This window comes from Squalius cephalus, assembly GCF_949319135.1.
Source record: "Squalius cephalus genome assembly, chromosome: 15".
Classification (NCBI taxonomy): Eukaryota; Metazoa; Chordata; class Actinopteri; order Cypriniformes; family Leuciscidae; genus Squalius; species Squalius cephalus.
Genome location: NC_137136.1, coordinates 13357174 through 13375586, shown reverse-complemented (window position 1 = coordinate 13375586; position 18413 = coordinate 13357174). Strand labels below are relative to the sequence as shown.

The following is an 18413-nucleotide window of genomic DNA, read 5'->3' as shown; positions in this document are numbered from 1 at the left end:
AGGTTCACAGAAGCAAAATGTTTGAATATGTGGTGAACTTTTACATCTTGCATGGTAAATATTACATCCATAAACAAAAATTTGCAAAATGCATACCTAAATGTAATTTATTCTTAATTGAGATGGAATCGCTAAAGAAATCGTTAAAATTAATTAAAAATAAAAAGAATGAAATTTTGTTAAAATTTATGGAGAAATTCTTGATACTGTAATGTCCCCACTATGTTTACTAAACTATATGAATATTGAATGTCTAATTAGGAAAAAGGAGGAAATATTTATTTAATTTTTTTTTTCTTCTTCTTTGTATTATATTATTTATTTATTTTTTATTTATTTTGTTTTGTTTTTTGTGATGACTTGTCAATGTGTCTAAAGGTGTGATATTTGTCTTCTGAAGCATTGCTGATGTATGCTAAATTGCTGGAATCACTGTTTCTTGAATCATTTATTTCAATAAAAAAATAAATAAAAAAAATGTCTGGCAGGTTTGTGTATTCGCCGCCATTATCCGCATCAGCGAAGACAACTCGAGCGACTTTTGCAAAAGTAGAAGATGGATTCAAAGAGACCGGCTTCTAGTTCATCCCAAACCCCAACGCAAACTCCATGTAACCGCGTGCACAACTCTGGTTGCAGTTTCGTGTGTCGCCAGAAGGGGGCATAGTTCTGCAAAAACTCAGAGACTTGCGCAATGCACCTTTAATCTAAATATCATCATGAGATTTAGTCAGTCGAAACAGTTTTGAGGTTAATTGATTTTTGTGTCTCTGGAAAATAGTGACCTTACCTATGACGTAGCTATTTGTAATATCAAACGTTTTTGAGTCTATTTTCTAATAAGGGTTTGTGGACACATTAATGTTAATATATTGTTTTTATTTTGAGTTAAAAAGAATTAGGGTTAGAATTGGGACATTTATATTTTAATATGTAATAATTATTTAATTATTTTAAAATATGATGTAATTCATGGGGTTATTATTCAGTAATTGCATGAGTTAGATGTACATTTTAGACTTCTTCACTAATTATTAAAACCTTTAGGCTAATTAATTGAAATCATTCCAATTTGAATTTACATTGTTATTATGGCATACATTCAATTAAAAATATGCAATTAAATTTATTGCCCCAGGTTTGAATAATTACAATTTTTGTGTTATGAGAACTAAATTAACAAATGTTTCCAATTAATAACACATTGGATGATGCATCATCATCGTGCACATGCTATATATATATTTTTATCTATATAAGTGGTCATCTTCCCCGATCATACATACATTGCACAGCCGTTTGCTTTGTTTTGCAGACATTTATGACTCATGGATAAATTCAGGGACACATGAACATCTGTCACCATCTGCAGCTCAGCAGCTTTATTTACAAAAAAAAAAAATTCTGTTCATTATGTCATTCATTATATTAAAAAAGACAAATATAGGCTAGCTACAATACATTGAAACAAAATAAAACATTTAAAATGGATTTAACATGGCAGTATGTGTCACAATATTCAGTAACAACTTTAATCAAATTGATAACAATAAAATGAAGCACATGCAACACATTTACATTGTAGTTGCAATGAATGTAATGAATTTAACCCTTCATTTAATCCCCATCATCAGGTCGGTTGCATTATGGCAGTTATCAAACAAAGGTTTGTACTCCGCTCCTCCAGCCTTTACGAAATCAGACAGTCTTGCTCCTACGGAAATCTTTTTGTTCTTTAAACTGTTTAATAAAAAAATAAAAATAAAACTATAGGTTAAGCAAAAACCAAAATGATTAGAGTGCATCAGATATTAAATACATTTATGTCATGGGTATATTCTCGTATCTCCAAAAACATAAACTTTCATTCACTTAAAAGGATGTTAATCTATTCACATCAATAAATAAAATAATGTCCTGTTGCACAAATATGAGCTTTGCAGAAATACTGCAGAAATACATTCTGCTTGACGGCCATCCACAACAACAGGACGATTTGCCAAAGTAATTTCCTTTATGGATCAGCCATTTTAGTGCCGTCTTCCAGAGTCACTCTAAAAGCAGAACCAGCAGAAGACATGCAAGTGTAATGTATTGAGCCTTTTGTGCACCATGAAGAGGCACAAAATCACTTTCACTGATGTTTACCTTGACTGTTCCCTGCTGGTGGAATGACATGAATGACCCGTTAACACTAATACCAACACTTACTATTCTATTCTTTTGCTATTCTGTCTATATTTGATTTATTTATTTATTTTAAAAACTTGCTACATGAACTGTGCTAGACTAACTGGGACTGGGGCATGTTGTTGCCCCATTGTTGGTTTGATTGCTTCTTTTGTTCTTCTCATTTGTAAGTCGATTTGGATTAAAGTGTCTGCTAAATGTAAATAAATAACACAAGATACAGTTACAGAACTATATTAGGGGTCCCTCGAGGCCCACTTTCCTGCACTCTCAGAAAAAAAAGGTATAAAAGCTGTCAATGGGGTGGTACCTTTTCAAAAGGTGCACCTAAAGAGTGCATATGAGGTAGGCCATATTGGTACCAAAAATCTACATATTAGTACCTAAATGGTACATACTTTATTAGAACCTTTTTGAAGAGTACCATTCCAGGGACAGCTTTTGTACCTTTTTTTCTGAGAAAGTGCAGAGTTTAGTTCCAACCTTGATCAAACTCACCATCCTGTAACTTTCTAGTAATCCAAAAGACCTTGATCACTATTAGCTTGTCCAGGTGTGTTTGATTAGGGTTGGAGAAGCTAAACCCTGTAGGAAATTGGATCTCGGGGGCCAGAGTTGAGAACCCCTGTATTATCTTATTTTTACCTGACTCCTGAGGGGCTCAATATGCATATTTGGACAGGCATTCACTCCAGAGGCCTGGTGAACAGTTCTGCCATATACACTTTGGAGTTGTAGAGTTTGTTTAAATCAGACTTATTGGAAAGGTCAAACATGTAGGGCCCATTCTCTGCAAGAGATTCAATATGATAAAAAGAAAATCATTCCCTGAATGTGAACCATAAATTTAAAAAATTGAGGCTTAATTTAATAAAAAATGTAACAAGAGAAGATGCAGACAATGTAGTAAGTGATTACTTTTATGCAAAGCAAAATTGAACAAGATTTGTAAATGTTCTGTACATTTGCCCCATGAGGATTCAGCCATGCTCAACATGCTCAACATGGAGAAGCAGCCCCAGTGCAGTCAAGGACATCATGTTTCACAGCAAACAGAAGCTTCGGAGAATCTAATGAGATTTTGTTACCAGAGCATTTTATACATCCTGCATGTGATTCCCTTTACCAAAAGCTTAATTCATGCTGATTCATCTAAACAAACATGACTTGCAGAGGCAGTGTTTTTTGGCTGAGATCAGGACTGCACAATTAAATGATTGCGTATAGCAAATAAATTTGCCAAAGAGGTTGGCTATTTGGAAATACGAAATAGCCATTGCTTAATAATTATGCTCATTTGTTATGCCATGCCTTACCCAAGATCAGGCAATGTTTAATAGAAATATCTTAAAGGGGTTGGATTAAAAAAATTAAAACAACTCACACAATAGAACTAATGTAAAGGTTCTGCCGTTTAAAACTATAGGGAAAATATATATTTCTCTTTATCTTATTAGTATTGTAATTTATCAATGCCTTTTGACATGTTAATGAGAGTGAATAGTCTTGCAAAAAAATGCAGGTGAACTATTTTCTTAAAGGAGAAGTTGAAATGAAAATTCTGTCATCATATACTCACCCTCACCAGACAGTTTTTGGGTCCCATTGACTTCCATAGTAGGAAAAAATATACTATGGAAGTCAATGGGACCCAAAAACTGTCTGGTTACTGATATTCTTCTAAATATCTTCCTTTCTGTTCAGCAGAAGAAAGAAATTCATACAGCTTTGAAACAACATGAGGGTGAGTATATGATGACAGAATTTTCATTTTAAAAGTGAACTTCTCCTTTAAGACATAATGTGTTTAAGAAACTTCAATTATCTGGCAGTTTGAGAATTGTATTAATTTATAACTTTATTGCTCAATGTCCGAATCTCCACATTCGTGTTGATCTGCTGACAAATGGAAAATAAGAAAAGACAAAATTGCTTGCCAGAACTAAACTAAAGAGGGGAAAGTAAACAAAACACAGTATTTTAAGTTCAGGTGACCAAGAACACATAGTTTTTATTCAAAACAATGAACTTATTTCTGTGCTTGCATGTGCACCGCACACTGATATGCGATTAATAATCAACCACTTTGTGTTTTGTTTGTTTGGTTGTAAAGGGAAAGAACCCTTTTACTTCAACTCATAACCTCTGTTATAATGTGAAATGTCGTTCAAGTGACAATTTGTTTAATTCACATGTGGCTCAAAACCTGTGCTATAAATGTAATTTGAATTAAAAAATATATATATATATAAAAAAAAATACAAACATTTAGGCCTAATTGTTCAGTATGAGTTACTGATACAAATTTCTTTAAAGGAACACATGGGGTATTTTTTAAGAAATATTATGTGATATTAATCCAAGTTTAAAATGACAACTATAGAAATTTGTATTAAATAGCCTATATACTTCACTATATTTAATAAATAATTTTTTTTGCAACCATTATGGTAAATCTCCCATAATTCTCTAATTTACCAAAACTCTAAAAATCAATAGATTAAAATTTTGGTGTCAACATTTTAACATATTTGGTGAAAATTGTGTGGACATTTTATTTAAGTTTTAATGGACAACTTGCGGTGCTTTCCTCTGTTGTGTGACTTTGTTCAATTTCTTTGATTTGGTGTGGCTAAATGTAACAGAAACTCAAGCACAATGCAACACTGGTATCATTTTTAAAAGCAATAGGCAATCAGCACAGCGATTGACATCACCAATGATATCTGTATTTAAAGGAGACATATCATGCTTTTAAATCGTTCCTTTTAACATATAAATCATACATTTGTAGTCTATATAAAGCGGAACTGCAATGCTTGGGTCTGAATTCCTCATTATTATAGCTCCACAGGCCCCTTTTTTACCCCTTTTCTGATGCGCGTCTGAGAGCAACTCGTTTTGGTGCGGTCTCTTTAAATACAATTGAGACACTTCATACCCCGCCCCCTCTCCAGTTTGCAGAGGTGACACTCGGTTCAACTCCACCCCGTTCGGCCATTTTTGTAGTTTGATAGCAGAGATACGATTATAGCGGCACAGAAACTTTTTATTCACACGTTATTAACAAAATGTCAACAACGGAAGACTTGTCCAGCCAACCTTACATGTTCGAGCCAGAGTCGGAGCCGGAGCGAGATGAAAATGAAGACGACGAACCTGCAGAAGAACGTCTTCATTTGGATGTATCGCAATGGTGTGTTACTGTATTTACACATGAAACTTTGGTCTTCCGACCTTTTACCACCGTGTCGATTTATTTTGATTAATATGTGCGAGGGAGAGAGAGCAAGACAGCGTCTAGTTTGGAGACGGTGTCTTGTTTACACTTTCGCCTGGCTCCGAAGAGAGAGAGAGTGTGTGCGCGCGACCGGGACTCTCTCTCTCTGCTCGTTCTTTCAGTTAAACATGCGCCCTGTCCACAGTCTATGGCCCTGTCACAAGCGCGGCAGTTCATCTACATTAGACGGTGTAATGAAGCGTGTGGGTTACTACATCCAACAACCGAACATTTTAACTTACCCTCTCGTAACTTCTGCATCTTTTAGCTTGGACTACAAAATTGCAGCGAGAAATAAAAATGGCGGATTGCTCGAAGTGTTGGGCTGGAAGTCAATGTCCTTATTTGGCAGTTCCGCTGCAAATACTGTGACGTAATAGTTCACAAAACGTCATAGATAACAGAAAAATCTGAACAGGTTGAAAAATAAGGCCAAAACAGAATATAAAGATATCAACGAAGCACCTGAAGAGAATAATTTCAACTTTTTTGTACTTATAAACACTCCAAATATACAACAAAAATGCATTTAAGGGCTAAAAAAGTGGATTTAGCATTATGTCCCCTTTAACTTCTGGAAAAGCTGAAGAACTGAAAAACCTCTGTCGCCATCTGCAGCTCAGATGAAATATTCATGATTAGTCTAGCATTAGCCAACCTGTTTGAGATTTGAATTGTTTTGAAATTGTCTTTAAACGTTTACATTCCAAAAGATTACTAATAATCACATTGAAACAAAATAATACATTTAAAAGTGATTTATTTCAGAAACACAAGAATGTCAAGAATGCATTTTCAAATTAATCATAAAAAGTAGGCTATGAAAGAGATGCTCTCTTGGTAATCTACTGTATTTACATTGTAGTTTTGAATTTAACCATCCATCATCCGGTCGGCTGCATCGTGGCAGTTATCAAACAAAAGTTTGTAGTCCGTTCCCCCAGCCTTCACAAAAGCAGACACTGTCTTGGTCCCACGAAAATCTTTCGTCTCAACAATCTGTCCATTAGAAAAAAGATAAAAGATTAGCGCAGACCAAAATGATCTTCTAAAGTTAAAAGAAAATGGTAGGCTATTAAATAAGTCTTATTTCTAAAAAAATACAGACTATACAAGGATAAAATACAGTCTTTTATATACAAGTAAGTTGCACACATATCAGAGTTACAGAATGACTTGCCTTCCAGTTATTGCTCATATGACGGGCAGCCACAACAACAGTCTGAGTTGAGATGCCATAGCCATCTCCTTTATGGACCAGCCATTTAGTGCCGTCTGCTAGAGTCACTCTAAAAGCAGAACCAGCAAAGGACATGCCTAGTGCCTACTATGAAACACATTCTTTCCTCTCAGTATACAAGTGTGATGTATTCACCATGTATTCAACACAATGCATGTGCTAATACAAAATAAAATGACAAAACTGTTCATTGTATCTTGATTACCTGACTCCAGAGTGGCTGAGTATGCCTAGTTGGAAAGACATCCCCTCCAAAGGTCTGGTCATCCTCTCTGCCTTGTAAACTTTGGAGTTGTATAGTTTCGTTAGATCAGACTTTTTGGAAAGGTCGTAACTGTAAGAGTTTCCGCCCCCTGAAAATTCAATGTGACAGAAAATATATTATTCATATGAAGGCACTATTGTTAACTTTAAAAGTAAGGTAGAAGGCAGAAAAACCTTAGTCCACCTTCTTGTTGGTTATTACAATGAAATAAAATTATATAGCGAAGGTGAAGTGTAGTAAATGTAATGCCGAGCAAAGTAAAAATGAACAAAATTTGTAAATATACCATTGCCCCATGAGGATTCAGCCACCATGGCCAACATGGCCAAGAAAAGAAGACCCAGTGTAATCTTGAAGGACATCATGGTTCTGTAATAGGTGATCCACCGGAGGCAAGTGTAAATGAGAACCCAAGTATGCCTACAGCTTATTATAAACCAAACCAAACCAAACATGAAACACAAACATGGCGTGGCATGAAAACTCAAAACAAGACATGAACAGGACTAACAATTATCGGTTACAGTGGTAATAGGAAACAATATTTGACAAAGACACATGGCAAACATGAGGGCTAAATACACAGACTAATGACTCATGGGAATACGTGTGTACTTGTACGTAAAGTGTAGTTCTACCATATGTACATTTATTTACGTTTTATACACAAATAAACGTATAATTCTGACGTATTTACAGCACTAAAACGTATAACATTTACGTATTGACAGCACAAAAACGTAATTTATTTACGTATTAACAACTTTACCGACGTACAAATTTGTACGGATTCCTATATTTAGCATATTAAAATCGTGGCATTAATGTTTTGACTCTATTGCATTCAACTGTCTTATCAATTAAATTTTCAGTCGCATTTATTAATACAGTTTAACGTTAAGTTACTCATTTAATAACGTTACTCATAAATAATAACATTTCGCTCTGTTCGTGCCTTCTGCTGCAAACTCGTTTCGGAGGATTAGCCTACATGGTGTTAAACAAGAATACACTTTAAAACCTTAAAAATACCTTCTTTAATCGTTTAACCATTTTGTAATATTTGGTTTATTTACCGTGAGACACAAAAGGCGTTTTCTCCTATAGACCCATAATACACTATAAAACACAACATAAATTCACAAAAGACATACATTTTATTAGCTTGATGTAATCCAAATCTTTAGAATCCATACGTTCTTTGGAAGAAACAGATCCAAATTCAGCCCTTTATCCAGTGATCTTCATCTCAGCTCAGCTTCTCTGTGCTCACATAAAAACCAGCAATCTGAAAGGAGTAGCTATAGCTGAACGAGAGGTGATTATCAGTCAGCTTGCTGATGACACGACCCTCTTTCTTAGGGATGCTATGCAGATCCCTTTGGCAATAAGTGTTATTGAGTCTTTCTCCAAAGCCTCTGGCCTGCGTTTAAATGTTCAAAAATGTGAGCTTTGGGCCATAAAAAACTGCAATGACTCCTTTATTCATGGTATCCTGTGAAAGAAAAGGTTTGTTATTTAGGAGTTTATATAGTGAAGGACCAAAAAGAAAGATGCATTTTTAATTTTCAACCCCTTACGGATAAAATTCAGAAGAGATTTAACCAGTGGCTACAAAGAAATCTCTCTTTGAGAGGCAGGGTACTTCTTACGAAGGCTGAAGGCCTCTCAAAGCTTATTTATGCTGCTCAATCTGTTCATTTGGAGTCAAAGCTCAGTAAAAATATTGATACTCTTTAAAGGGGGGGTGAAATGCTCATTTTCACTCAATCTCATGTTAATCTTGAGTACCTATAGAGTAGTATTGCATCCTTCATATCTCCAAAAAGTCTTTAGTTTTATTATATTTATAAAAGAAAGATAGGCTGTACCGAGTCTTTCCGGAAAAAAACGAGCGGCTGGAGGCGGGCCGTGTGGGCGAAGCTAAAGCTGTGTGCTAACGCGCCGAGCTAACAACACACAGAGACATTTAAAGCAGTTTTACTCACCGCCCGGTTCCAACCACGACCGCGAACCTTTATCATTGTGACTGCTCAATCCTTAAGCATTAGACGATCTGCAAATCCGTCGATCTGGGCTTTGTTTATAAAACAATCATCGTCGAAATGCAGGGAACAAACAGTCTTGCACAACTCCATTGATGCTCAGAAAAAACAAACTCCATCCACTGGTCCCTTAACGCTGGGTTCTTTGGGAATCTGTGCAGGGTTGTCTTGCCCTGGCAACCAAAAACCCACTTCTTTGGTGACATTGACTTCCCAAAAGCCGAGCAGAGCGCTTTGATGAGGTACTGCTTTCGCTCTCTTCTCTCTCTGGTCTACGAGTGCGCGCGCGCCCGCGACGCCCTTAGGACCCATATAAGGAAATTCCGCCACATCTGACGTCACACATGCCCATACTCGAAAAAAACTTTCCGAAACTTGTGACAAACCGGAAGGAGTATTTTTGTTCCAAAAATACTCCTTCAAACGTACAACTTAATTTTTTAAACTTTGTCCATGTTTAGCATGGGAATCCAACTCTTTAACAGTGTAAAAAACTCAGTATGCATGAAATAGCATTTCACCCCCCCTTTAAGTTTTTGTGGAAAAACTCAATTCATTATATTATAAAATCCGTTGTAATGAATATTAGTGAAAATGGTGGTCTTAATATTTTGGATTTTAGTACTTTAAACTATACCTTTAAAATTAATTATTTGAAACAGTTTAGAAAGAACCCAGGGTCTTTGTGGAACTTTATTCCTAATTATATTTTTTCTCAGTTTGGTGGTCTGGATTTTCTTCTGCTATGTAACTACAAAATTGAAAAATTACCAGCAATATTATCTGCTTTTCATAGGCAGGCTCTTTTAGCTTGGTCTTTGATATTTAAGCACAACTTTTCACCTCACAAATATTTTATTTGGAATAACTGTAATATTTTGTACAAGAATAAATCTGTATTTTTTCAGAATTGGTTTGATAAAAATGTCTTGTTAGTCAGTCAATTAATTAATTCTCAAGGATTGTTGTTTTCATATAAAGAATTTCTAGATCATTTTCAATTTCCTGTTTCTCCCAAAGAATTTTCAATAGTTATGGGTTCAATCCCATCAGGTGCTCTTGCTTTATTGAGAGGAACTCAATCTCTATTTCCAGTCTCTTTGAGTTTGGTTAATACTTCTGTTGGCAAATTGTGCTTTGCTTTTCCTTATAAAAACAATAATAGATCAATCCGTTCACTATTTCAGCAAGACATTGTTACTTTACCGCCTGTGACCGCTTACTGGAATAATGTAGTTGGTAATATCTGTTGGAAAAAAGTGTGGATGCTTCCACATCTCTTTTTTTAACCAATAAAGTAAAAGAGATTTCTTTTAAAATAATTCATAAATGCCACCCTGCAAATCAATACATGAAAAAGTTCAAAAAGGATATTTCCTCAGTTGCTCTTTCTGTGACATCTCTGATGAAACTGTAGTTCATCTTTTCTGGTATTGTCCATTTACGAAAATGTTTTGGCAAGATGTTTTAGGGTTTATTAGGTCTGAAATCTATAATGAATGTGTGTTGTATTGGAAGGATGTGGTCCTAGGCTTTGCTGAATTTGACCAATCTAAAAAAGGTAATTATTATGTGATTAATCTGATCTTGTTACTAGCAAAATTCCATATTCATAAATCTAAATATCTTAATGCTAAACCTCTCTTTCTTATATTTGTGAAAGAACAAAAAAGCCTTAAAAACATTATCTGTTTGTAACTCTTTTCCTTTTTTCACTGTCATGTAATTCTCATAATTTGTTAATGTTTAATTTATATTATTTCCCCCATTGTTTTGTTTTTGTTTTGTTTTTTTGTATTCTGTTGTTATCTGTTAATACTTGTGTATTGCTTTAAGCATTAATAAAAAATAAAAAAACAGTGTAGTCTTGAAGGACATCATGGTTCTGTAATAGGTGATCCACCGGAGGCAAGTGTAAATGAGAAACCAAGTATACCTAGGCAGGCTACAGCTTATTATAAACCAAACCAAACCAAACATGAAACACAAACATGGCGTGGCATGAAAACTCAAAACAAGACATGAACAGGACTAACAGCAGTGGTTACAGGAAACAATACTTAACAAAGACACATGGCAAACATGAGGGCTAAATACACAGACTAATGACTCATGGGAATACGTGTGTATTTTTACGTAAAGTGTAGTTCTACCATACGTACATTTATTTATGTTTTATACACACAGAAACGTAGGCTATAATACTGACGTATTTACAGCACTAAAACGTATAACATTTACGTATTGACAGCACAAAAACGTACTTTATTTATTAACAACTTTACCGACGTACAAATTTGTACGTATTCTTCCTATATTTAACTTATGCATATTAAAATGGTGGCATTAATGTTTTGACTCTATTGCATTCAATTGTCTTATCAATTAAATTTTCAGTCGCATTTATTAATACAGTTTGTTGCTGCAAACTCGTTTCGGAGGATTAGCCTACATGGTGTTAAACAAGAATACACTTCAAAACTTAAAAAATACCTTCTTTAATCGTTTAACCATTTTGTAATATTTGGTTTATTTACCTTGAGACACAAAAGGCATTTATAAAACTAAATCCATAGTCCCCCCCCCCCCCCCCCCCCCCCCCAACCCGAAACTGCTTTTTGGGGGTGTCGGAGTGTTTATAGGGCTTATATGGGTGTTGATGGTGCACAGACCGCATATTCTGCATATGGGAAAAGTGGTACTGGAGTCGGTGTAGTAAATAGCCTGGTTAAAACCAGACCATTCTCAGTAGTAACTGCAGAGCAAATCTAAATTTGCCGGAAGTTGTCTGGGTTTTCCCAGGCTATAGTAAAAGCTTTACATGAAGATTTGACTTAAATGAAAACATAACATTGCTGCCTCAAGTGTCGGTATTCTAGATTATTGTGTGTGGAGGTTTTTGGTCCAATAGGCCTAATTAAAATCTCAGTTTTTAAAAAAAAAAAATTAAGTAGTAGGAAATTACTGGTGATCAAATTTATATTAACTATGCTTTCTGTTAATTTTGTGAATTGTTATGTTTCGTCAGGGCAAGAAGAAATATAGAGCTCAATATATTCAGCATAACAGTGAAAATTAACACCATGCTTCATTGCTCCCTAATGATATCTCCCAAGGGTAGTATGTACAGGGTGAAAAACAACGGTCCTAGTACTGAGCCTTGAGGTACCCCATACTGATCTTGTGATCGATATGATACCTCTTCATTTACTGCTAACAATTTGGTAACGATCAGATAAGATTTGAACCATGCTTATTCATTTCCACTAATGCCAACATAATTTTCGAGTCTATTCAAAAGATAGGATCAAATGCAGCACTAAGATCCAGTAACACTAATGGAGAGGTACAACCACGGTCGGATGATAAGAGCAAATCATTTTTAACTCTAATGAGACCTGTCTCAGTACTGTGATACGGTCTAAATCCTGAATGGAAATCCTTGCAGAGACCATTTCTTTCTAAAAAGGAACTTGGTTGTAAAAATACTGCCCTTTCTAGTATTTTTGACAGGAGAGGTAGATTTAAGATTTGAGGTCTGTAATTATCTAGACAATAATCTTAAATTAAATCAACAAATGAATGCTTTAGTAAGAATAGAGGATAGAGTTTTTTTCCCGTTTTTTTATTTTATTTATTTTTTTACAATTGATAAAACAAATGTATGTGGGAAGCCTGCCAATGTAAGAATGTTTGCCAGTAAACCACTGTATCACAACATATGGTGTTATAGGCTATGGGGCGTCGCTATGCAATACCAGTGTTTAGCTATGTGAATGGTATTCCTTACTTGTGACAGTGTGATTTTTCTAATCATATAATCAAACCGTATTCATAATTTAGCCTTAAGTAGCATTAGCAACGTTGTTGCTGGAGAATCACGTTAATCATTTGCAACTGTACAATTACATAATTCCAATCCTGCATCAAGCAGATGTTGTATTGTATTCTAATTGTAATTTCATATGATCAAACCGGTCCCTCATTTAGGCTATATCGACTGCTTTTGTGCAATATATTCCCAAACAGAAAATATCGATTATATATATATATATATATACATTTTGGTGTCAATATTTTAATTAACATATTTCAAAGTTATCAGAAAACAAAAATTGTGTGGACATTTTATTTAAGTTTTAATGGACAACTTGCGGTGCTTTCCTCTGTTGTGTGACTTTGTTGAATTTCTTTGATTTGGTGTGGCTAAATTCCTAACTTCTGGAAAAGCTGAAGAATTTTAATATCAGAACCCCTGACATACAATCCAAATAGTCTACAAGTAACATCAGAGTGTTACCTTTCATTTGATTTCATTTCATTTTGCTTCTACACCAAGAGGTTGCCGCACAGCAAGCCTTTATTGTCAGTATGCATTTTGGGTAACCAAAAGTCCTATGGGGAGTTTCCATAGGGCATTTCACAATACGCATTAATTACAATACGCATGACCATACCTTGTTAAATAATGGTCTAAAGTACTCAATTTCATATTGATCTGCTTTTGCACACAGCTTCACATGACCTGGTGCTAGGGCTCAGTTGTGTTAAGTCATATCAAGTGACCTAGAGGGCTGAAATGTGGTCAGTTCAGAGATGCTTGTTATCCGGCAGAAAGAAAAAATATGTAATAATTCAAATAATTTTATTATAATAGTAATATTCATATTACAAAAGTGTGTGTGTGTGTGTGTGTGTGTGTGTGTACGTACGTACGCACGCACGCACGCATATACAATGTCATGTTGCCATTCTGTACACTGAGTTTTAGTAGCCTATATATTGATTTAACATAAATACCTTGTGTGTGTATATTCATTACACCTATCTGGTTCTTTTCAGGGATATTTTCATATGGAAGTTCATGGTTATAAATATTCATATGTATGCAGTGTCATAACTACATCTCTGACGTTTATAACAAACCAAACCGTTTGAAAATCGGTAGAAAATTGAGCAAACTTCAATTATCTGGCAGTTTGAGAATTTTATTAATTTACAACTTTATTGCTCAATGTCCGAATCTCCACATTCGTGTTGATCTGCTGACAAATGGAAAATAAGAAAATACAAAATTGCTTGCCAGAACTAAAGAGGGGAATGTAAACAAAACACAGTATTTTAAGTTCAGGTGACCAAGAACACAGTAAATAGTTTGAGTAAAACATAGTTTTTATTCAAAACAGTGAACTTATTTCTGTGCTTGCATGTGCACCGCACACTGATATGCGATTAATAATCAACCACTTTGTGTTTTGTTTGTTTGGTTGTAAAGGGAAAGAACCCTTTTACTTCAACTCATAACCTCTGTTATAATGTGAAATGTCGTTCAAGTGACAATTTGTTTAATTCACACGTGGCTCAAAACCTGTGCTATAAATGTAATTTGAATTTAAAAAAACAAAAACAAAAAACAACAACAACAAACATTTAGGCCTAATTGTTCAGTATGAGTTACTGATACAAATTTCTTTAAAGGAACACATGGGGTATTTTTTGAGAAATATTATGTGATATTAATCCAAGTTATTTTTTTTGCAACCATTATGGTAAATCTCCCATAATGCTCTAATTTACCAAAACTCTAAAAATCAATAGATTAAAATTTTGGTGTCAACATTTTAATTAACATATTTCAAAGTTATCAGGAAACAAAGTGGTGAAAATTGTGTGGACATTTTATTTAAGTTTTAATGGACAACTTGCGGTGCTTTCCTCTGTTGTGTGACTTTGTTGAATTTCTTTGATTTGGTGTGGCTAAATGTAACAGAAACTCAAGCACAATCGTATCATATTTAAAAGCAATAGGCAATCAGCACAGCGATTGACATCACCAATGATATCTGTATTTAACTTCTGGAAAAGCTGAAGAACTGAAAAACCTCTGTCGCCATCTGCAGTTCAGATGAAATATTCATGATTAGTCTAGCATTAGCCTATAGCCTCGATTTCAACCTGTGTTTGAGATTTGAATTGTTTTGATATTGTCTTTAAACGTTTACATTCCAAAAGATTACTAATAATCACATTGAAACAAAATAATACATTTAAAAGTGATTTATTTCAGAAACGCAAGAATGTCAAGAATGCATTTTCAAATTAATCATAAAAAGTAGGATGCTCTCTTTCTAATCTATTTACAGTTTTGAATTTAACCATCCATCATCCGGTCGGCTGCATCGTGGCAGTTATCAAACAAAAGTTTGTAGTCCGTTCCTCCAGCCTTCACAAAAGCAGACACTGTCTTGGTCCCACGAAAATCTTTTGTCTCAACAATCTGTCCATTAAAAAAAAGGCAAAAGATTAGCGCAGACCAAAATGATCTTCTAAAGTTAAATGAAATTGCTAAGGTAGGCTATTAAATAAGTCTAATTTCTAAAAAAAAAAAAAAAAAAAGCAGACTATACAAGGATAAAATACAGTATTTTATATGCAAGTAAGTTATCAGAGTTACAGAATGACTTGCCTTCCAGTTATTGCTCATATGACGGGCAGCCACAACAACAGTCTGAGTTGAGATGCCATAGCCATCTCCTTTATGGACTAGCCATTTAGTGCCGTCTGCTAGAGTCACTCTAAAAGCAGAACCAGAAGACATGCCTAATATTTAACACATTCTTTCCTCTCAGTATACAAGTGTGATGTATTCACCATGTATTCAACACAATGCATGTGCTAATACAAAATAAAATGACAAAACTGTTCATTGTATCTTGATTACCTGACTCCAGAGTGGCTGATTTTGCCTACTTGGAAAGACATCCCCTCCAAAGGTCTGGTCATCCTCTCTGCCTTGTAAACTTTGGAGTTGTATAGTTTCGTTAGATCAGACATTTTGGAAAGGTCGTAACTGTAAGAGTTTCCGCCCCCTGAAAATTCAATGTGACAGAAAATATATTATTCATATGAAGGCACTATTGTTAACTTTAAAAGTAGGCTAAGGTAGAAAAACTAAGTCCACCTTCTTGTTGGTTATTAAAATTAAATAAAATTAAACTATAGAGAAGGTGAAGTGTAGTAAATGTAATGCTGAGCAAAGTAAAAATGAACAAAATTTGTAAGTATACCATTGCCCCATGAGGATTCAGCCGCCATGGCCAACATGGCCAAGAAAAGCAGACCCAGTGTAGTCTTGAAGGACATCATGGTTCACAGCAAACTGAAGCTTGGTAGAAAACCGGAGCAATTTGTATACTTTTTTGACCCTGTGACCCTCCCTTTACCAAAATATTGCTTCACTGCTGATGTCATCTGAACAAACATGGCTTGTGATTTGGGAAAGACCAGGATTGCACAATTTTAGCTTGAAAGGTTATTGGTTAGAGCTGTGCTGCTCAAGTTCTGAATTTCCTCCAGAGGTTTTGTTGTTCTTCTGGCAAATGGAAAGTGGGAAAAGCCAGAATTGCACAACTGGAAGAGAAAAAAAACCATACACAGCTGCTAAATTGAAAAAGAGCAAGAAAACAGTAAGTGTTGGAGGGAAATAAATTCGTATTTAGTAAATGGTATTCAACTTAATCATATCTTAATTTTTCTTTGATTGAATTTTAGTTTTTATTGAATTTACTTTTGGAAAAGAAAGTCATATCTATTAACAGCTGCCAAAATTAAACTATAGTAAAGTATTTTTTGTTATTATGTGGACATTTTCAATTATCTGATTCAGTGCCCTGGTTTGCAGAAGAAAATTTCCCGTTCATTTCGATAGACATTTCAGAAACATGTAGTCTTAAAGGGATAGTTCACCCAAAATGAAAATTCTGTCATCATTTACTTTCCCTCAAGTTGTTCCAAACCTGTATGAATTTCTTTTTTCTGCTGAACACAAATAGAAGATCATTTTAAGAATATGGGTAACCAAACATATTATGGAAGTCAATGGGGTCCCAATTGAAGGTGAGTAAATGATGACAGAATTTTTCATTTTTGGTTGAACTATCCCTTTAAGCTTTGATCCAACCCAATGTGTCCTAGATGAATAACATTGCAACATAGGAACAGCAACAACTGTCAAATGATACTAGTCTGGATGCTAGTGCCAGACGGTGTGGTCAGAGTGTTTCATGAAATGGCTTAACTGGATTTTCACAATAGTGTCTAGAAGTTCAAAAACAAAAACCATTCAGCGGGCAGTTCTGTGGATGAAAATGCCTTAATTTGACAAGGTTTAGAGGAGAAGGCCCAGACCGATTTGTCTGTATATTGTCCATATGCGTCCATTAGAGCCAGAGTCAAACCCACTAAGATTCATGGGTTTTTACAATCCAACACTCTGTATGTTGCGCTCAGTCATGACTCATGAGTCACTTTTATATTTAAGAGCTGCACATTAAACTGCCATTAAAGCGACTAGTGTGCCACATAACCACAGAATAAATGTCAGTGTCACACAGAAAATTTAGATGGAGGCTTGTCTCACTATATGACACCCTGAAAGAGGCGTATATCAAAAGCATATCCATACCCTCAGCATAAAAATCAGTCAGTGACCAATTTACACATCAATTGTACAAATCTTTCCCCTTATCGACGCTTAAAATGAGCAAGTTGGAATGGATAGGACGCTTGAAAAACATGGTGAAGAAGAGTCCTTTATATTCAAATTTCGTTATCGGCTTTGTGATGGTGGGACTTGAGCAACTTGTGGAGATAGACTTTGCATGCCCTTGTAATCCAAAGCTGAATCTGCTGTTCTCAATGGCGTATTTTGTAGTTCCCGCTCTCTTCTCCTTCGCACTTTTGTTTTATATTCAAAGCTCACAAATCAGCAATTATTCAAGCTGTTTGCACTGCGCTTTAGTTTGTCTTACTCCGGCCATTCTCTGGATCATGCTTCTGTTCTTTGATGGACAATACTTTGCCTGTGCAAGGACTTCATGGGAAGGACTTACGGTTCACACGGATATAACTGCTTCAACAACATGGTGTCAGCCTTTAACTGAACGTGACAACACCACAGAAAAGCAAATGTCATTTTTTAACTATCGAAATAACTCTCAGGTGAGCATGATGATGAAATCAAAATGCTGTTACAAATATGTTGTGTGTGATTAATCTATATATTTTTCTATGAGTTGATTATTACCTGGTCCCAAGTTTTCATGTACTCATTTAAACATGAATGTACTTCTTCAGCTAGTGGGACTGTGCATTCTGCTCCTGATTTCACTGCCTCTGATCTGGATGGGCATTAGGAGGTGGTACTACACACCAACAAGAACCAAAGAACTTCAAAATGAACATGAACAAATGGAAATGGTGGATTTAAGCCCATCACCCCCTCCTGACACTGTCTCTACAATTGGTGATCCCAGTAGAGATGATTTTTAACAGCTTTAGATAAAACAGCTCTGGACAGAAATTACTTTATTATTATTTTTTCACAAATCTCAT

At 35.1% G+C, this 18413-nt stretch overlaps 2 protein-coding genes across 2 annotated transcripts; both read right to left on the bottom strand.

Annotated features, from left to right (window-relative positions):
* Positions 1-6233: 6233 nt before the first annotated feature.
* LOC307172792 (uncharacterized protein) lies at positions 6234-7340 on the bottom strand (the record flags this gene model as incomplete). The annotated part of the gene is made up of 4 exons (XM_079895402.1): positions 6234-6469; positions 6651-6759; positions 6916-7063; positions 7262-7340. 4 exons carry the CDS (start codon positions 7338-7340, stop codon positions 6344-6346), a joined length of 462 nt encoding a protein of 153 aa, XP_079751528.1. The 3' UTR covers positions 6234-6343.
* A 7722-nt stretch (positions 7341-15062) lies between these two features.
* Positions 15063-16255, bottom strand: LOC307172193 (uncharacterized protein). The gene is made up of 4 exons (XM_079894325.1): positions 16088-16255; positions 15742-15889; positions 15487-15595; positions 15063-15297 (listed from the first exon to the last, which is right to left on the bottom strand). The coding sequence occupies exons 1-4, from the start codon at positions 16164-16166 to the stop codon at positions 15172-15174; spliced, it is 462 nt and encodes a 153-aa protein (XP_079750451.1). The 5' UTR covers positions 16167-16255; the 3' UTR covers positions 15063-15171.
* Positions 16256-18413: the final 2158 nt, after the last annotated feature.